Below are 22,133 nucleotides of genomic sequence, written 5' to 3'. Positions count from 1 at the left end.
TAAATCAAAAACTAGCTACAATCGGAAAGCTAGAAACAGGCTAAATTAAGTGCATGATGAAGAAGACAGAGAAAAACACAGAGATACTCACAGAAGAGATCTTGTTACGTTGAAGGTTTAAAGTCTGGAGTGATCTGAGTTTCTTAGCCAGCCACAGAGGCACATGTTCAATGTCATTGCTGGAAAGATTTAAAAGCTGAAGACTTGCCATGTGCTCTAGGCCCTCAATTTTACTGCAGAAATAAACAAAAGTTTCTTAAATGTTTTATCAAAAAAAACAATTTTACAATTAGCAATCATAATAAATGTTTGATACACGTAGGCTGTTAATCCAATGGCAGAGTACATTAATAAAATTAATTGTTTGAGTGTTGTTTAAGTGTGCTGTACTTACTGGATTCTGTTGTTAGAGACATGTAGTTCCCGCAAGTTGTGCAGCTTTTCGAGCTTCTCAATTTTTTCAATGACATTATGGCTGACGTTGAGGACCTGCAGGCGCTCGCACTTCTCCAAATTCTCAATGAACTGAAACAGAAGATATGCCACTGTATTACGTCTGTATCGATGTCAGTGTAGGCTCCTCACAGGAGGAACATTCTACTCAGTAAAAAATTGAATAATAAACATTAATACATTTAATATATTCACGTCACCAAATACCTGATTAAAAAACACACTGTTTTGCAATGGTCTACAGTAATCTCAACAGCACCCTCTAGGGTAGCACCATGGTGTAGCCGGAGGACAGCTATTGTCCGTCCTTCCCTGGCTACATTGATTTCAATACAAAAAACCTAGAAGGCTCGTGCTCCTCACCCCCTTCCATAGACCTACATGGTAATTATGACAACTTCCAGAGGACGTCCTCCAACCCATCAAAGCTTTTGCAGTATGAACTGACATGTTGTCCATCAAATCAAAGGATCAGAGAATGAACATTGTACTACGCATGTGTGATTTAGAAGTTTGGTGAGTTGGTGACATTGTTGGATCGATTGAGATAGTTCAGCCTTTTTTGGATATTATTCAATTCAAATTAGTTTCTTCAAACTACAGGAGACGGAGGTGGTAGATTAGATATTGTTTTCTTGGTTTTAGATCTTTATTTTTGTGTCGATGTAGTGCCATTTTCTTCAATTTGCCCTGCTAACTTTAGTAGCAAGTAGTTAGCTAGCTACCAGAGTCCAGTTTTCTCAGCCAGAATGGCTAGCTAACGCTAACGACAATGTAGTGGCTTTTTTTAAATTGAAGAACCCCTTTCATTGCCCACATTAGATTCAAGCGTCTGGGAAAAAGCTGCATCAATCATGTAATGGAGGAAGGTCTGGTTAAACAGCGCAACACAACGAGAAGGTAAGAAGAAACAGTGATACTTCATTTTTGGGCATTTAAGAGTTGGCTTTTAGGGGGCATGTTGCTTCATCCCGCAATGAGTGGCTCGTTGCGGTACGAAGCAAGGGGCAGATGAGGGAACGTTCTGCTAACAATACCAACTACAAGGAGCTTGCAGAGGTACTTGCCGTTACAATATTTTACTAGCTGAGCATATGGACATTTCTACTGTCTTCTCTGGGATGTCGAAATCAATTCAGAATGATTTGATCATTTTCATCGCATCATCCATTAAAAGGATGATTAAAAGAGGTTGACGCAGCAAATTTTTTGGCATGGCATATGGATGAAACCACAGACATCTGTCACTCGCAGTTGTTAGTTATCGTCAGGTATGTGGATGATCAGGGCTACATTCAGGAACATTTCACTGGCTACTTTGATCCAACTGGGCACACCACGTCATTTCAACATGGTAGCTGGGTAATATTTGGTTGAGACGTTGATCAATGAGATTACAACCTATATTCAACCACTTAAAAAGACAGCCAAAAGTTAGTGGTAACATATTGGAAATTCAACTATGATTTCAACCATCTAAAAGCACAACCAAAAACTATGATTCTTGGTTAAAGGTGCAGTGCAGTCCAAAAAATGATTTTCCTGCCTGTGTTTTATATATATATATATTCCCACACTATGGAGGTTGTAATAATACTGTGAAATTGTGAAAATTATGACAATGCCCTTTTAGTGTAAGAGCTGTTTGAAAAGACCGCCTGAAAACTCTGCCTGTTTGGTGGGGTGAAGTTTTGGCCTGCCTGGTGACAACACCAGGCGGTACATTTTTGAATAGACCAATAAGAAGTATTGCTTGAGAAATTGTTATTTTTTATTATTTTTGGTCATTTTAATTGACAATCACAGTAAGGTACTTACTTATTACCCAGAAGTGATTTGATATTGAGATAAAACTGGCTGCATTGGAACTTAAATTAAAGTTGAAACCCAAATGCCTATCACTGCGCTTTCAACCATTTAAAAGCACAGCAAAGTTTAAATAGGAATACAATGTCAGATATTTTGTTTATTTATACAACAGATTCATGTTACCACTGTGCTTCATCTAATAGTAGAACCAAATGACCTGGTTTGCAGTTGAGATCACATTGAAAGTACAGTGCATTCAGTAAAGTATTCAGACCCCTTGACTTTTTCCACATTTTGTTACGTTACAGCCTTATTCTAAAATTGATTGAATACATGTTTTTCCTCATCAATCTACACACATTTCCCCATAATGACAAAGCGAAAACAGGTTTGTTTATATTTTTGCAAATGTATAAAAAAACTCACAGAAATACCTTATTTACATAAGTATTCAGACCCTTTGCTATGAGACTCGAAATTGAGCTAGCTACATCCTGTTTCCATTGATCATCCGTGAGATGTTTCTACAACTTGATTGGAGTCCACCTGTGGTAAATTCAATTGATTGGACATGATTTGGAGGCACACACCTGTCTATATAAGGTCCCACAGTTGACAGTGCATGTCAGACCAAAAACCAAGCCATGAGGTCGAAGTAATCAGTAGAGCTCAGAGACAGGATCGTGTCGAGGCACAGATCTGGGGAAGGGTACCAAAAAATGTCTGCAGCATTGAAGGTCCCCAAGAACACAGTGGCCTCCATCATTCTTAAATGGAAGAAGTTTGGAACCACCAAGACTCTTCCTAGAGCTGGCCGCCTGGCCAAACTGAGCAATTGTGGGGGAAGGGCCTTGGACAGGGAGGTGACCAAGAACCTGATGGTCACTCTGACAGAGCTCCAGAGTTCCTCTGTGGAGATGGGAGAACCTTCCAGAAGGACAACCATCTCTGCAGCACTCCACCAATCAGGCCTTTCTGGTAGAGTGGCCAGACGGAAGCCACTCCTCAGTAAAAAGGCACATGACAGCCCGCTTGGAGTTTGCCAAAAGGCACCTAAAGACTCTCAGACCATGAGAAACAAGATTCTCTGGTCTGATGAAACCAAGATTGAACTCTTTGGCCTGAATGCAAAACCTGGCACCATCCCTACGGTGAAGCATGGTGGTGGCAGCATCATGCTGTAGGGATGTTTTTCAGCGGCAGGGACTGGGAGACTAGTCAGGATCGAGGGAAAGATGAATGAAGCAAAGTACAGCGAGATCCTTGATGAAAACCTGCTCCAGAGCTCTCAGGACCTCAGACTGGGGCGAAGGTTCACCTTCCAACAGGACAACGACCCTAAGCACACAGCCAAGACAAGCAGGCGTGGCTTCGGGACAAGTCTCTGAATGTCCTTGAGTGGCCCAGCCAGAGCCCAGACTTGAACCTGATCAAACATCTCTGGAGAGACCTGAAAATAGCTGTGCAGCGACGCTCCCCATCCAACCTGACTTGAGCGGATCTGCAGAGAAGAAATGGGAGAAACTCCCCAAATACAGGTGTGCCAAGCTTGTAGCGTCATACCCAAGAAGACACGAGGCTGTAATCGCTGCCAAAGGTGCTTCAACAAAGTACTGAGTAAAGGTTCTGAATACTTATGTAAATTTGATATGTCAGGGTTTGTTTTATTTTATATAACTTTGCAAAAGTTTCTAAAAACCTGTTTTTGCTTTGTCATTATGGGGTATTGTGTGTAGATTGATGAGAAAAAAACAACAATTTTATCAATTTTAGAATACGGCTGTAACGTATCAAAATGTGGAAAAAGTCAAGGGGTCTGAATACTTTCCGAATGCACTGTACATGGTGCAAGTGACCAATACTGTTCAAGATTATGTGAAGATTATTACAGCAATTGTGAAGATCTCCACAGACCTGCAACAACCTACAGAATGCATGCGATCTTGAACATGCACGCTTTATATCATTAGATAAGAAAAAATTTAGTTATAGTAACCTCAAAATGTGGCCATGGATGTTACTAATTTTAAGGTTGAATGTTACATTCATTTTTAAGATAAATTAAGGCTATTTACTGTATTACAAAAGTAATATTGACTTGTGTTTGGTTGACAACGCAACCAAATATCAACATTTAAAGGAGGAGATGTATTTACTGCTTGGATAGTTCCATCTGAGCCACTGTCTTAATACCATTCTTTAACTTAGATTTTTGTTTGAGTTGGAGACGTGAAACCAACATATCATTTGTTAACTTATCAACAAGTTGATAGGCTATTCATTGTATTTCAAAAGTGATACTGAATTGTGTTTGGTTATCAACACAACCAAATATAAACATTTAAAAGGGATTTATCTTCTGCCACTGACAGTCTGTCTTTAATTCCAGTTTTTCTACAAATGAATAATTGATGTTGGATTCACGTCTCAATCTAAACCAAAAATCTATGTTAAAGAATAGGACTAAATCAATTAAATTTCAATAAAGTTTGATTTAGTCCTATTCTTTAACTTTGATTTTAGGTTAAAATTAGATTTTTGGAAACGTGCACAGATGGAACTATCCAAGCAGAAGATACATCTCCTTCAAATGTTGATACTGTATTTGGTTGCGTTGACAACCAAGTACATTTCAATATCACTACATATCATACAATTTAAAAATCAACCAGAGCTTGAAACCCTATTGTATTGTCAATTTAAGTTGAATTCTGGGTTGAATTGAAACGATAGCTGTTGATGACTTTGCAAATGCTATATAGGCTTAAATATTGATGATACATGAGTGATAAAGTATGGTCACATTTCATTTGCTCTGTAAACCTACCCTTTGGAATGACTTTGATAGCAACAGTGAATCTATTTTGTTTTTAGTGGAGATCTCTTAATCATTCTCACGATAGCACATTGGTAATAGTCAGTGACAAATAGCTATGCAGGGCTTGGTTAAAACCCTGAATGGGAGACCAAAGGGTAGCTGAGGATACATCAATTCTCCAGTAGGTGCTGTGCCCAGCCTATTGTCGTTCGACACGGTGGGATGTTTTTGTGTCGGTAAAATTAATTATGCGAGAAAATTACATTTTAGTCATTTAGGAGTCGCTCTTAGGGTTAAGTGCATTGCTCAAGGGCACATCAACAGACTTTTCACCTAGTCATCTTGGGGACTCGAACCAACAACATTTTGGTTACTGGGCCAACGCTCTTAACCGCTGTGAGCAAATATTGATTTAAAAACTTGGAGTCACGCGATGATATGGTGTGTGGTCAACCACTACGATTCAGGAAACCATGCAGTTTATTAGGCTACAGATTAAATAACTTATGATGAACTTCACAGGGTGGTGAAAGTAATAATAATCATTATGTAGACAGCCTTCCCGCACTGTATCGGTTGGCTAGAGCGCACGTGCCAAGACCAGAGTAGCCACATTTGCTATTTAACGAAACAGTTATTGTGACAAAACTATCAGTAGAGTTGAAAATGCGATGGAAACACATTGATTTGTATTCGGTACATGAAAACGTACAAGAACATTTTGTGTGCACTATGTCATCATGCACTGATTTTTATCTGTAACAAGTCAGTTTGGCGGAAACACACCACTGGTGGTAAAATACGCATATTTTCTTTATGCAGATTTTTGAATATTCGCATTACAATGTCGCCAATTGGTGACAAAAGTTTGCCGACGACAACGGTTATAGGCCTGATCACCGACAACGATGAGACAGCCTATAGAGACCTGGCAGTGTGGTGCCAGGACAACAACCTCTCCCTCAACGTGATCAAGACAAGGAGATGATTGTGGACTACAGGAAAAGGAGGGCTGAGCACACCGCCATTCTCATCGACGGGGCTGTAGTGGAGCAGGTCGAGAGCTTCAAGTTCCTTGGTGTCCACATTACCAACAAACTGTCATGGTCCAAACACACCAAGACAGTCGTGAAGAGGGTACGACAACGCCTATTCCCCCTCAGGAGACTAAAAAGATTTGGCATGGGTCCTCAGATCCTCAAAAAGAGCATCCTGACTGGTTGCATCACTGCCTGGTATGGCAACTGTTCGGCAAGGCGCAACAGAGGGTAGTGCGTACGGCCCAGTACATCACTAGGACCAAGCTTCCTGCCTTCCAGGACCTCTATACCAGGCAGTGTCAGAGGAAGGCCCTAAAAATTGCCAAAGACTCCAGCCACCCTAGTCATAGACTGTTCTCTCTCTGCTATCGCAAGGCAAGCGGTACCGGATCGCGAATTCTAGGTCCAAAAGGCTCCTTAACAGCTTCTACCCCCAAGCCATAAGACTGCGGAACAGCTAATGAAATGGCTACCCAGACTATTTCCATTGACCCCCCTTTTTTAACGCTGCTGCTATTCACAGTTTATTATCTATGCATAGTGACTTTACCCCTATATACATGTACAGTACCAGTCAAAGGTTTGGACACATCTACTCATTCAAGTTTTTTTTAAAACTATTTTCTACATTGTCCAGTAATAGTGAAGACATCAAAACTATGAAATACCTTTGAATATAATTTGTTTTTCAACAGGACAATGACCCAACACACCTCCAGGCTGTGTAAGGGCTATTTGACCAAGAAGGAGAGTGATGGGAGTGCTGCATTAGATTACCTGGCCTCCACAATCACCCGACCTCAACCCAATTGAGATGGTTTGGGATGAGTTGGACCACAGAGTGAAGGAAAAGCAGCCAACAAGTGCTCAGCATATGTGGGAACTCCTTCAAGACTGTTGGAAAAGCATTCCTCATTAAGCTGGTTGAGAGAATGCCAGGAGTGTGCAAAGCTGTCATCAAAGAAAAGGGTGGCTACTTTGAAGAATCTCAAATATAAAATATATTTTGATTTGTTTAACACTTTTTTGGTTACTACATGATTCCATGTGTTATTTCATAGTTTTGAAGTCTTCACCATTATTCCACAATGTAGAAAACAGTACAAATAAAGAAAAACCCTTGAATGAGTAGGTGTGTCCAAATGTTTGACTGGTACTGTACATATTACCTCAATTACCTCGACTAACATGTACCCCCGTACATGGACTCGGTACCGGTAAACCCCATATATATAGCCTCATTATTTTATTGTGTTACCTTTTTAAACTTTAGTTTATTTTTCTTAAAACTGGTTGGTTAAGGGCTTGTAAGTAAGCATTTCACAATAAGGTCTACCTGTTGTATTCAGCACATTACATTTGATTTGAATCATGTGGTTGAAATGTTTCCCTCAAAACAACAGTTGTATTTACCCAATAGATTCCACGACACAATACCTTCTCAGACAAAATGAGTATTGTAACGCATATGGCGAATTTTCCAAATACGATTATGACACAAGTATTTTTTTAATTATCAATTATCTGAAAATTTTACTTTCAGCTGCCAGCATGCATCGCTCTTTTACTCAAACAGTGTGAAGCGCTGTCTGTTCTAAACAACTATTGGCTCGTTTTTCTGTCTGTAAAGAAACGGGCAGCGTATTGGTTGAGCCTGCTGCTGGCACAAGTCTCCCCTTCTCCAAATATCATGTATGAATCAGAATCCGTAGCTAGTCATTGCTGTTCAAGCTAGCCAACTTTGCTGAGGCCATATGGTTGTTTTTTTCTGTCTACTTGGCTTTGTTTAGTAGGTCTACTTTGTCTGTCCGTATAATTATTCCATTGCTGACGACGTCTGCCGTTATGTCATGATCTAAGCCCATGCTTGCTTGCTATTATTTTTCCTCGCCCAGGTATATTAACCGAGCGACAGATCATTAGAAAATTAAATGACAAATGTAGATAGTTTATTTTGATTGTACAAATGTTGTGGCATAAGTGTCGGGAGAGAAAGCTCCTCTCGAAAGTGAAACAATAAAGGCCTATGGGGCAAGCGAATTAGCCTACCTTCATCTAAATCGGGAATAAATGCAGGCAGTAGTAGCCAGCCATGCATTAGGATATTTATAAGCCTATTTTCTTGATAACTAAGTAAGTAAATCATGTGCCTTTTCATCTGTCGTCATTTACCTTTGAACAATGTGTGTGAAGGAACATAACGATGCGCTGTGAGATGCGCTCTGAGTGATAGTACGGTAATGCGCACTTGAGGTATAGGCTTTACCGGCATTTAAAGCGCACTTCTGGGTTTTCCGATCACGAGTAAATCCGATTACGAGTATCAAGTGTGATAAAACAGATACAATTACAACGAGATCGGCACACCCCTACTCTGAACACCTCAACCCCTGTCCTGCACTGAAATCAAACCTAATTTAAATCACTGCTCTGATTCGTTCCAAACTTTAAAGTAGCCCTCTCATTCCCTTCCCCATTATATTTTACTATAAATGTCTTTATTAAATGTTTTGGGTTAAAATAATTTATCTTTGACGATTTTGAAAACAAGCTTTGTTGTCTCTGTGCGGTCAGCTCCTATACCTTGGGTCTCCCATCCTCCTAAATTGTTGAAGTCACCAGCCTCCACTGATCTATGTGGTGCTGTTTTGGTGGTTGTTAAATTCGACTGATGTAAAAGGATATTTCAGTTTTATTACATAATTCTTACCTTGAATTTCTTGTCTCCACTCTTTGTTATGGCCAGGTTCAGGGACCGTACAAAGGCTAATTTGTCCTGCTTGGTCAGCCTCGAGATCAGGTCCTCTGTGATATATCTGATTCCCTGGATACTCTCTTCATCTAAGCCGAAATGACCAAAAAGAGAGTGTTTCATCCAAACAGGTCAAAGGGGAAAGCAATACATTAAAGGAATTGTTGTAGCTAGCTAATGTTTTGACCAGACTCGTCCTTCTCTACCTTTAATGGCCACAGTCTTTGCGAGTAGCCAATCTTCATTTGCATTAGTAATGTCTAACTGGTGATTACTGTCCATCTTGGAGTGGGTTGTCCGGTGGAGAGGTAAACGGGTGGGAGATGGAGTAAGGCTGTAAGGGTCCGACAGTGGTGAGCCTGGACTCTGTATCCTTAAGCTTGCTTTGGCTCCTCTCCTGGGTGAGATCCTCTGGGTAAGCCCCTTTTTCATTGTGAAGCTGTGAAGTGGGGGATTTGTTTTGGTTAGTATACTGGTGTGCCAACCACTTACCAAAAATAACATTACTATACAGCTAATGGTCAGCCTCAACGGCTACCCCTAACTACAGATTGTTACACCAGACAGTTATTTAACCATATATTTTAGGAAGATTTACAGGTTAGGTATTGTTAGGTGTAGCACAGAGAATTTTCGACCAACCTTAGCTTGGCGATACAGTCTTCGTCCTAGATTCGTGGAAACAGGAGTCTCATAAAATGTCCGTGTCCAGTTGCAGGGGGTCCGTTTTACTCATGTTTCCACAAATCGAGGACGAAGACCGTATCGCTAAGATTGGTCAAACATTATCTGTGCTACACCAAACAGTACCTAACCTGTAACTCCCAGTAATGGATACCAAAAATATTTGGTTAAATCACGTCCTTTTCTGGTGTAACAATCTGTAGCTAGGCTACCCATTAAGAGAAGATAACACTGACAGGCAGGAACACCCTCACCCAGCAAAATAACTTTGTGTCCTTAACGTTACACCTTTGTGGTTTTAGAAAAGCCAAGTTCCCTTGCCTTGTCTGTCTTTTAATCAATTTATAAATGTGTATTTAGATAGGCTTATGTCATTTGTCATGGACATTCGCTGAATGTGGATATGTAGCTAGCTAAATTAATTAGTTAGCTATTTTATCTAGCTAGCTAAATTAGCTAGTGACTGTTGGATGAAGCTAGTCTTAAAATCTAGATAGCTGAGTCGTATCAGGGCTTTCCAGCAAACAAAAACCAATTAATCTGGCTAGTAGAAGCAAAGATAGTTAATTAGCTAGCTTGTTATTTAGTTAGCTAGCTGATTAACGTAGCCTACCCTAACGTTACGAATTAGTTTTAGTCATATCATCAGTACGTTACACAAGTCAAACCAACTAGCAACAAACGTTAACAATATCGAGCATTTGGGACTATAGCTAGTAACGTTAAGGCTCTATCAAAAATATGATTTTGAGATTATTGGCTTTAAAGTTCTGAACCCTCATTGATTTGAATGGTGTCAGCAATTTTTATCTAGCTAGCTAGTATTCCTTTGAACTTAACATGAGTTGGGGTTACGTTACTTAGCTAGAGTAACTAGCTACTAGCTATACTGTCGCTATATAGGTAGAGAACATTGAACATAATGTAAATAACTAAATGTTGACAAAAATGCAGATAGAACCTTAGCTATAGTCCCAAGCTCTAATGCCTAACGTTAGCTATCAACTCACATGTTTGTGATCCTCGGTCCTGTGTGTGGGAATTTGACAGCCAACAAGCTTACTTTAACGTTAGTGTAGCTATCTAATCCTTCGGGCTACCCAACTGTCTCCATAGTAACCAAAGCAATACAAAGCACTTTACAACCTGACGAAAGACCTTATATCCTTTCAGAAAAATAAACATTGATGCCCAACCAGGTGCATCCAGTCTAGGAGTAACATAAATGTCAAATTGTCTACTAGCTAGCTAGTTACCTAAAATGCACCTACAAGAATGTGGTTTAGAATAATTAGCTACAATTATATCTAGCGAGCTAACTATGGGTGTGTTCGTAAATTAAATCTGGAGTGCCAGAGTTCACGCCAGGCGTTCGTAAATTCAGAGCGTTGTCAGATTGTCCGTATGTAAATTCTGAGCGTTCAGAGCGCGCACACTGGACGCTCTGGCGGAGGAGTACGGTTGATCCGAGCGTTCTAACCTCACAACGGCAGTCAAGCACCCAAGCTAACTGTCTAACGTTGGCTAGCTTGCTAGCTACTTCCAGACAAATGAGAGAACACCTCACTCTGACCATTTCACTCGCCTTAGCAGAGCTGGTTAGGCTGTTTTCATGTTATCCATAGCGTTGGTGACTGTAACTGTGCTGCTGGCAACAATTTATTACGCTTTTTTTTTGCCGACGTTGACTGATACCGGCCATATTCAACTGTTGTTGAGCGTTCGTAAATTCATACGTTACTCTACGAATTTACGAACGCACCCATTTACATTCGTGTTGGCGCGTTCTTCATGTTTGTATCATGTGACTTGCAGTCAGCATCAGGACGCTTCTTCGTCTTCTTCTTCTTCTGTGGATTTAATATCTTCTTCTTCTTCGATGAGGTTTAACGGCGGTTGGCATCCAATTTGTTGCATTACCGCCACCTACTAGACTGGTTTACAACTCCCTTATATTTTGCTTGAAAAATAAAATAAAGAAATACCCTACCATCTAACACTACACTCACAAATTCAAAATTATTATTAATTATTAACGCCACCCCACTCCACTATTTCAATATATTCATTCCTACCTCATGCCCTCAACCTGAGATGATGGAACGCCACCACTTAACACTCCCTGTAACTCTTCTGATGTCAAGTCTCACACACCCAAATACCTCTCAGCAGCTGCCACCACAACCTCAATTTCCTTAGACTTACGTTCCATTCCTGCAGTACAATTAATAACCATTGCTATAAATGCTAAAAATCCAATCTTACTGAAACATATATCACTTGTTGTCCTGTCCCTCTGCATTGGTACATCTCTACTACTCTCACCACTCCTCCCCCTTGCCCCATCTTCCTCTACTTTCTTCACTGCCTCAGCATATGACAACTTCTTCCCTACTCTTACCCTGGAAACCTCAACCTGCCTCTCTCACACGGGACATTTCTGATACCCAGCCCCATGGGCACCCCTACAATTAGCACATACCACTACTTTTCCCAATGCTACACATTCCTTTGTCTTGCCCTAACTTCACTTTATCAGGCAAAGACTCAACTTCAAAACTCAAAAGAACAGACAATGACACCTCTGTTTCCCCACTCTCGCCCCCCTGTTTGTGTCGCACCAAACGACAAGGATCACACACACACCGGGAATCTTCCCCTTCAGTTGGTCAACTTTTACATTTACTGCTATCCCAGTAATCACTCCTTTCAATGGCGCCCTTTTCTTGAGAGCGAAACAATTCACCATTCTTTCCCCCATTTGTCTAAATCTGAGCGCCTTCTCCCTCTGACCAACAGAAACACAAACAATTATCACTAGACCACTTCTGGTTACCCTCACCGATTCCACTATACCCAATGCTCTATTCACCCATCTTGAAACCACAAATGGATCAGCCAAAAGGTAAGGGTCCACTATTTCCAAAAACTTCACTCCTACTGTCACAGACTCATCTTCATCCTGACCCTCTGTGCATGCCTCGGGTTCCGAGTACTTCACCACACCTACCACCTCCGATACTTCACCCTCATTCACTTCCATTTCTCCTCCTGTCTTCAGCTCACTTTGCTTACATTTCCTACCATTCTTCTTTAACAAACATTCTCCCTTTTTTCCGCCATTTTTTACCGACTCAAGCTCACAGTCTTCCTCCCTCTCTCTCTTAGACCTCCTCTGCCTCTCTTTTTCCCTCCATTCCTCCTCTGTCATCCAAGTATACGTCTCCTTATGATAATACTGCACTTCTCCTGACATACATCTGTTTCTTGCTTTCTCAAGGGACTCCATTTACCTTCCTACTCTCCCTTTCTACATGTATTCATAGCGCTTTCGATAAAATATGAGCAATAAACTTCGGTCCTTCTTCGCTACCTGGGCGTCCTTTACTCAAGCCCACATCTGATGCAAATAATCTGTGGATTTTATATGGCGGTTGGCAACCAACTTTAAGGTGCATTACCGCCTCCAACTGGACTGGAGTGTGGACCAGAGACAGTGAATGTCTAAATCAGGGGTGTCAAACGTACGGCCCGCGGGCCGGATCAGGCCCGCAAACGGGTTTAATCCGGACCGCGAGATGATAAAAAAAAAAAAAAAAAAAAAAAAAAAAAAAACTTTTTTTATTTACGTATAAAAATGCGCTGCAATTTTTCAATAAAATAAACTGCTGTTCCAATTGCGTCCACTGGATGGCGCAATAGCAATTGTGTTAAGCAAGCAAACTGTTTATACCGGGGCAGAGCAAGTAGGTCAAGCACGTGCAGCCAATGAGCTACTTTGTTTTGCCCGCGATATTTATTACGGCTTCTACTTTTAACATTATGTGCTTTGGTACCCTCATTGCCCCAATATGTCTCTGTCAAAAAAGAGAAAAGTGGACGCAGAGTGCAGAGTGTTCCAAGAAAAATTGTCATCCTATTTAATCACGGAATTGAATGGGAAAGCTGTATGTTTGGTGTGTTCAGAGCATGTTGCAGTGCTGAAAGAATATAACCTTTGTCGCCACTATGTGAGTCTTCATGCCGACAAATACGACAACTTTCAAGGACAGCGGCGATGAGAGAAGGTGAATGAACTGTTGGCGGGTCTGAAGAAACAGCAGTCTGTGTTTACTCACAGCCGAGACATCAGTGACGCTGCAGTGAAAGCTAGCTACCTCATTGCTAATGAAATCGCAGTGGCTTCAAAACCATTTAGTGAGGGTGAATTTGTAAAAACATGCATGATGAAGGCAGTGGAGATTGTGTGCCCTGAAAAGCGGCAGGCTTTTGCAAATATCAGCCTGACAAGAAACACAGTTGCAGACAGAATTTCCGATCTTTCAGTGGATTTGGACAGCCAGTTGAAGCAAAAAGTAAAGTCATTTATTGCGTTTTCGGTTGCAATTGATGAAAGCACGGACATTACAGATGTTGCACAACTGGCAATTTTTTCATCCGCGGAGTTGATGACACATTGACCGTCACCGAGGAGTTCGTGGAGTTGGTGCCGATGACAGATACAACGACAGCAGCTGATATTTTTACCGCACTCGTCGGCGCACTGGACAGGGTCGGAGTGGACTGGTCCCGCGCTGTCAGCCTGGCTACAGATGGTGCGCCCTCAATGATCGGGAAAAAAGCAGGCGTTGTGACAAAGTTCAGAGAGAAAGTGCAATCTGCAAATGGAGGACGTGATTTTTTGACTTTTCACTGTATTTTGCACCAGGAGGCTTTGTGTTGCAAGTCATTAAAGATGGATAACGTCATGAAGGTGGTCATCCAAACTGTTAATTTCATCCGATCCAGAAGCCTGAATCACCGTCAGTTTGACAGCCTTCTCAGAGAGAAAGACCACATATATGGCCTGCCATACCACACTGAGGTAAGATGGTTAAGCTGAGGTGCTGTGCTGAGGCGTTTCTTTGATTTACGAGAAGAAATTGAACAGTTCATGGAAGAAAAGGGCAAACCAGTGTTAGAATTTCATTCCGCAGAATGGATGCCGGACCTTGCATTTATGGTGGATGTTACAGAGCACCTGAATAACTTGAACAAACAGCTGCAAGGGCGCAACAAAGTTGTCACGCAGTATTATGACGGCATACGTTCTTTCAAGTTGAAGCTGTCATTGTGGGAGACGCAACTTGCCGGTGGTGATGCAGCTCACTTCCCCTGTCTGAAAAATGTGTGCGCGACCCAACATGTGGCAGACATGAAGCGGTTCAAAAATAAAATAACGGGACTGTAACGGGAGTTTGAGCAACGCTTTCAGATTTATGTTTATATGTTTTTATGTTGATGTGCTATTGTTTTTAATTGATTTTATTTTATTTGTATATTTAACCTATTCTTGACTCTGTGGTTCTTGCACTTGTTTGGGGAACAGGATTTCATTATTTTTATCTACATTTCTGCCTGAGAAATGACACCCTGATATAGTTCTGTAATCTGTGATATACTTCTGTGAATCACTGAGGCATTGTGTGTTTGTGTGTTCTTTTTCTTTAGAATTTTCAAATAAACTTGACGTGTTTTATGATTAATAGTGATGTTGTGCTTGTACTATTTTGGACACACTGTCCTCAGGCTCCAGCTTTATGTTGTATGTTGATCGTATTAAAACAAAGAAAACAATCTGAAGTTGTTGTTTTTAAGTTATATATACACCATGATTTTTCCGGTCCGGCCCACTTGGGAATAGATTTTCCTCCATGTGGCCCCTGAGCTAAAATGAGTTTGACACCCCTGGTTTACAGTATATATTCACTTACAGTAAGCCATCAACAAATTCACATGCGCAGGTCGTGCACCTCATCCACATGCACAGCTCCGGCGGTCGGCTTGAGCTGACCAGTCGGCAGGTCACGTAATTAGGACACTGCCACAACTGGAATTCTGATGGTTGGATAATTTTTATTCGACCTGCACACGAAGAGACAACACACAATATGTTAGCTCTTGGTGCAGCCACAGCTCTTGGGCACCTTGCTAGTTGAAGGTCAGGCAAAAGAGAACAGGTGCTGCATGCACACATTCAGTGCCTAACAACACACTATACAATACAAGTAAAATGATATACAACATAATTCTGACAAAATAAATGACATACCTGTACACGAAGAGACAACACACAATAGCTTAGCCCTTGGTGCAGCCACAGCTCTCGGCACCTGCGTGAGCACATAGAAACTTACTGTCTAATCAGAGACTTCAACACATTAGTTCCCACAATGAGTTCATCAACCTGCCCATCAACAATAAGCACTGGGACTACATAACAGAAGCCATAAAGTTGAATTTTTAAGTCACACATGCCCACTGGGCTAGTTTGTTACCACCACAACCCACCAGGATGATGTCTGAAGGAGCTAGAAAGTTCCCCTCTACCACTCCTGCCTCCCTCAACCGAGGTACAATATCTGCGCGCAGAGTAGTAGCCATGGACCCACTATCTAACATCCCCTTCAGCACAACTGTATTCTGTACTAGCACAGTGGTGTAAAACAAACTGTCATTCTGAGTAATTCTCATTGTGTTCTGAAAAATGACTGTGTTGTTCTTGGGTACTGACTCACAAAAGTAAGAATAAACAGATTGGATATCATCATCAGTGGAGGAAAAATAAGAATGCCCCACATTGCCCTCCTCAGAACGGAGGCTTTCTAGTTTTCCTGAGACCTGCCAGTCTGTCCACATCCAGGGTTCTGTCGCTGCCCAGCCTCACTACAGTCAAAGCTCATGTGGCCCAGAGAAAAGCACTTGACGCACAGCTGGTGCATCTGACAGTGAGCTTTGGTCCAGTGATTAGTGCTTCCACAGTCAGTGCACTCATGCTGACGTTTGTGGAACTGTTTACGGGGCCCTCTACATTTAACATGTTTAAGTCATTTAGCAGACGCTCTTATCCAGAGCGACTTACAGTTAGTGCATACGTTACTTTTTTTTTTTTCATACCCCCCGTGGGAATCTAACCCACAACCCTGGCGTTGCAAACACCATGCTCTACGAACTGAGCCGGCCATTCCCTCCACTACCCTAGGTGACGCTGGTCCAATTGTGCGCCGCCCCATGGGTCTCCCGGTCGCTGCCGGCTACGACAGAGCCTGGATTCAAACCAGGATCTCTAGTGGCACAGCTAGCACTGCGATGCAGTGCCTTAGACCACTGCGCCACTCACAGACTGAGTATTGCTGAGTATTGCTGACCAGAGCCTTCTCTAACAAAGTCAAAACTTTCTTTAATGTCCCACCCTCAGATACAGATGGTGCCTGGTCTGGTTCACGGTCACATTGAGAAAAAGATAACACATTAGGTCTTTTCACAGGACCCACTCCCTCCTGAGGGCAGTCAAAAACGGCAGCCACCTGCTGTGAAAGTTGTGATCTACATGCTTTACGTTCCCTTAACAGTTCATCCAACCGATCCTGTACCTCACTGGCTGTCCAGTCACGAATGGGTTTGCTCTTGAACACTTGGGCCAACTCTTTATCAGGACAGTTGCGTACAAACATGACTGCCAACTCTGAGCACTGATTGGGTAAGGTCCTGCCCTCACTCACAAGGTACTGTTCGGCTGCCTCTGCAGCTTTATTAAGCCTAATCCAGAAATCTATTGGACCCTCATTAGCATATGGTTTGATTGAATAGAAATCAGCTAATGGCATACCTGAGCAGACAGTATCCCCAAAGTGTTGCTTGAAAACACTGAACACCGCCTTAACATCTGTGACAACAAGGTTGTTACGCTTCCAGACTTTGGTCACATCCCGTGCCCTCCCCATGAGCCTAGACATCACCTCCCCAACATTCCCAGACCCAGTGTAACCCCTCTTCTCTAGGTAGACTTCCATTAACTCCTCCCACTCCAGGACAGAGTACTTATCTGAGCCATCACCCCTAAAAAGAGGTGGAGCACTAACATCTGACTTCACAACCAGATTCAGCTTGGACGCATCAATAAAGGTTGACCCACACTGCTCAGGCAGGGAAAACTGCTGGGGTTGGTGAGGGGGACGGGCAGGAGAAAGACTTGAAACCCCAGGCTGCAGTAAACTCGCTCTGATAGATTCTCCTATCTCTGAACCAATCTGCTTAATAAGGTCACTAAGCTGACTCGGAGGCATCCCATTATCACCGAGTACTGTGGATGATGGTACATCAAAAGACAGAGGTGGGATACCCTGGTCAGGTGGAACAAACAGCCTACCCCTCCCAGTGCTTGCAAACTCAGGATTAGCAAACGCTCTACTCCCAGGAGCTGACTGTACAATTGGTGTAAATGGAAGGACACCCCTCCCTCTACCCACACTAAAATCCCCAGCATAACACGTCTTATGGATTTGAGAATCTTCCATGGCTCAACAGAGCACTAAAATACAATGTAATTTAGTGCATTCAAATGCCAAAAAAAATAAATGCAATAAACAAATTCATCCAAAACATACAAATAAGAACGAATACCTGTATCTAATGAATATGCTACATTCACTTTCACTGTTTACAGTATATATTCACTTACAGTAAGCCATCAACAAATTCACATGCGCAGGTCGTGCACCTCATCCACATGCACAGCTCCGGCGGTCGGCTTGAGCTGACCAGTCGGCAGGTCACGTAATTAGGACACTGCCACAACTGGAATTCTGATGGTTGGATAATTTTTATTCGACCTGCACACGAAGAGACAACACACAATATGTTAGCTCTTGGTGCAGCCACAGCTCTTGGGCACCTTGCTAGTTGAAGGTCAGGCAAAAGAGAACAGGTGCTGCATGCACACATTCAGTGCCTAACAACACACTATACAATACAAGTAAAATGATATACAACATAATTCTGACAAAATAAATGACATACCTGTACACGAAGAGACAACACACAATAGCTTAGCCCTTGGTGCAGCCACAGCTCTCGGGCACCTGCGTGAGCACATAGAAACTCACTGTCTAATCAGAGACTTCAACACATTAGTTCCCACAATGAGTTCAACCTGCCCATCAACAATAAGCACTGGGACTACATAACAGAAGCCATAAAGTTGAATTTTTAAGTCACACATGCCCACTGGGCTAGTTTGTTCCCACCACAACCCACCAGGATGATGTCTGAAGGAGCTAGAAAGTTCCCCTCTACCACTCCTGCCTCCCTCAACCGAGGTACAATATCTGCGCGCAGAGTAGTAGCCATGGACCCACTATCTAACATCCCCTTCAGCACAACTTTATCCTGTACTAGCACAGTGGTGTAAAACAAACTGTCATTCTGAGTAATTCTCATTGTGTTCTGAAAAATGACTGTGTTGTTCTTGGGTACTGACTCACAAAAGTAAGAATAAACAGATTGGATATCATCATCAGTGGAGGAAAAATAAGAATGCCCCACATTGCCCTCCTCAGAACGGAGGCTTTCTAGTTTTCCTGAGACCTGCCAGTCTGTCCACATCCAGGGTTCTGTCGCTGCCCAGCCTCACTACAGTCAAAGCTCATGTGGCCCGGAGAAAAGCACTTGACGCACAGCTGGTGCATCTGACAGTGAGCTTTGGTCCAGTGATTAGTGCTTCCACAGTCAGCGCACTCATGCTGACGTTTGTGGAACTGTTTACGGGGCCCTCTACATTTAACATGTTTAAGTCATTTAGCAGACGCTCTTATCCAGAGCGACTTACAGTTAGTGCATACGTTACTATTTTTTTTTTCATACCCCCCCGTGGGAATCGAACCCACAACCCTGCCGTTGCAAACACCATGCTCTACGAACTGAGCCGGCCATTCCCTCCACTAACGCTGGTCCAATTGTGCGCCGCCCCATGGGTCTCCCGGTCGCGGCCGGCTACGACAGAGCCTGGACTCGAACCAGGATCTCTAGTGGCACAGCTAGCACTGCGATGCAGTGCCTTAGACCACTGCGCCACTCACAGACTGAGTATTGCTGAGTATTGCTGACCAGAGCCTTCTCTAACAAAGTCAAAACGTTCTTTAATGTCCCACCCTCAGATACAGATGGTGCCTGGTCTGGTTCACGGCCACATTGAGAAAAAGATGACACATTAGGTATTTTCACAGGACCCACTCCCTCCTGAGGGCAGTCAAAAACAGCAGCAACCTGCTGTTAAAGTTGTGTTCTACATGCTTTACGTTCCCTTAACAGTTCATCCAACCGATCCTGTACCTCACTGGCTGTCCAGTCACCAATGGGTTTGCTCATGAACACTTGGGCCAACTCTTTATCAGGACAGTTGCGTACAAACATGACTGCCAACTCTGAGCACTGATTGGGTAAGGTCCTGCCCTCACTCACAAGGTACTGTTCGGCTGCCTCTGCAGCTTTGTTAAGGCTAATCCAGAAATCTATTGGACCCTCGTTAGCATATGGTTTGATTGAATAGAAATCAGCTAATGGCATACCTGAGCAGACAGTATCCCCAAAGTGTTGCTTGAAAACACTGAACACCGCCTTAACATCTGTGACAACAAGGTTGTTACGCTTCCAGACTTTGGTCACATCCCGTGCCCTCCCCATGAGCCTAGACATCACCTCCCCAACATTCCCAGACCCAGTGTAACCCCTCTTCTCTAGGTAGACTTCCATTAACTCCTCCCACTCCAGGACAGAGTACTTATCTGAGCCATCACCCCTAAAAAGAGGTGGAGCACTAACATCTGACTTCACAACCAGATTCAGCTTGGACGCATCAATAAAGGTTGACCCACACTGCTCAGGCAGGGGAAACTGCTGGGGTTGGTGAGGGGGACGGGCAGGAGAAAGACTTGAAACCCCAGGCTGCAGTAAACTCGCTCGGATAGATTCTCCTATCTCTGAACCAATCTGCTTAATAAGGTCACTAAGCTGACTCGGAGGCGTCCCATTATCACCGAGTACTGTGGATGATGGTACATCAAAAGACAGAGGTGGGATACCCTGGTCAGGTGGAACAAACAGCCTACCCCTCCCAGTGCTTGCAAACTCAGGATTAGCAAACGCTCTACTCCCAGGAGCTGACTGTACAATTGGTGTAAATGGAAGGACACCCCTCCCTCTACCCACACTAAAATCCCCAGCATAACATGTCTTATGGATTTGAGAATCTTCCATGGCTCAACAGAGCACTAAAATACAATGTCATTTAGTGCATTCAAATACCAAAAAAAAAAAATGCAATAAACAAATTCATCCAAAACATACCAATAAGCACGAATACCTGTATCTAATGAATATGCTACATTCACTTTCACTGTTTACAGTATATATTCACTTACAGTAAACCATCAACAAATTCACATGCGCAGGTCGTGCACCTCATCCACATGCACAGCTCCGGCGGTCGGCTTGAGCTGACCAGTCGGCAGGTCACGTAATTAGGACACTGCCACAACTGGAATTCTGATGGTTGGATAATTTTTATTCGACCTGCACACGAAGAGACAACACACAATATGTTAGCTCTTGGTGCAGCCACAGCTCTCGGGCACCTTGCTAGTTGAAGGTCAGGCAAAAGAGAACAGGTGCTGCATGTACACATTCAGTGCCTAACAACACACTATACAATACGAGTAAAATGATATACAACATAATAATTCTGACAAAATAAAAGACATACCTGCACACCACGAGACAACACACAATAGGTTAGCCCTTGGTGCAGCCACAGCTCTCGGGCACCTGCGTGAGCACATAGAAACTCACTCAAACACTGCCCCAAATACTCCCGAGTTACAATAGGTAGCCTAATTAGCGAGCTCGGTGAAAGTTGTTAACATACATCTTTATATTGTCCACATTGTAACAAAACCTGTAGTTGCGTAACAGCACTTTGTGTAACTTTACCACAGTTTTATATTGACAAATTACGGCGCCAAGGACAACATACCTTGCTAGTTGAAGGTCAGGCAAAAGAAAACAATAAGAGGGTACATAAATACAGATAACCCGCGATGGACCAAACCAAAATATACACAACTTTTACAATTAGGTGTATTTGCAATATAGATACATAAAAATGTTTGTACACCAAAAAATAACATTAGCTATGCAGCTGTAATTAAATAAAGAAACCACATTGAATTATTATTATTATTAACTTATTAACATCCCCTCTTGACCTGGCCTACTTGAACTGTCCTTGTGTGCAATTTGGTGCATAATCTAGGGGAACAACATCACACTACTACACATATAATTCAAGTCATACCTTTATTGACATTCATGCTCTTATTTTTAACCTAGTAGTTTTGCAAAAGTGTAACCTGCGTCAATTCTAGGAAATATTGGAATAACGTGCTTAAGAGGAGCCCTGACACGCACAACAGGATAACACAACTACCACATTTTCAATTGACAATCATTGATTTAAATGGATGTGGTCAATAGATTTGTATAGGCATATATACTAATTAAATTTAACTTGTAAGCCAAGGTTGGATTAGTAGGTCTATGCAACATGCACCTGGATAACCGCGTCATGAATCGGAACGGGCTCCAACGTCCTCATATACACATTATGACAAAATAAAGATCTTAATATTTCACGAAATAAAGACATAGAAGAAAACAGGTTCTAGAAACTCAATTTCTCCATGGCAATAGAATGTAAACATGT

At 42.3% G+C, this 22,133-nt stretch overlaps 1 protein-coding gene across 1 annotated transcript in view; it reads right to left on the bottom strand.

Moving 5' to 3' along the window:
• Nucleotides 1-9,304, bottom strand: part of LOC311141159 (centriolin-like) — a gene marked incomplete at both ends in the record, with an annotated part of 31,090 nt that extends 21,786 nt beyond the window's left edge. The window contains 4 exons of the mRNA XM_084176409.1: nt 92-233; nt 395-525; nt 8,831-8,961; nt 9,079-9,304. Coding sequence (XP_084032535.1) covers nt 92-233; nt 395-525; nt 8,831-8,961; nt 9,079-9,304 — 630 coding nt within the window. The remainder of the gene's footprint in view (nt 1-91; nt 234-394; nt 526-8,830; nt 8,962-9,078) is intronic.
• Nucleotides 9,305-22,133: the final 12,829 nt, after the last annotated feature.

Source organism: Coregonus lavaretus (genome assembly GCF_964263955.1).
Source record: "Coregonus lavaretus genome assembly, chromosome: 14".
Classification (NCBI taxonomy): Eukaryota; Metazoa; Chordata; class Actinopteri; order Salmoniformes; family Salmonidae; genus Coregonus; species Coregonus lavaretus.
This window is presented reverse-complemented; position numbering and strand designations above follow the sequence as displayed.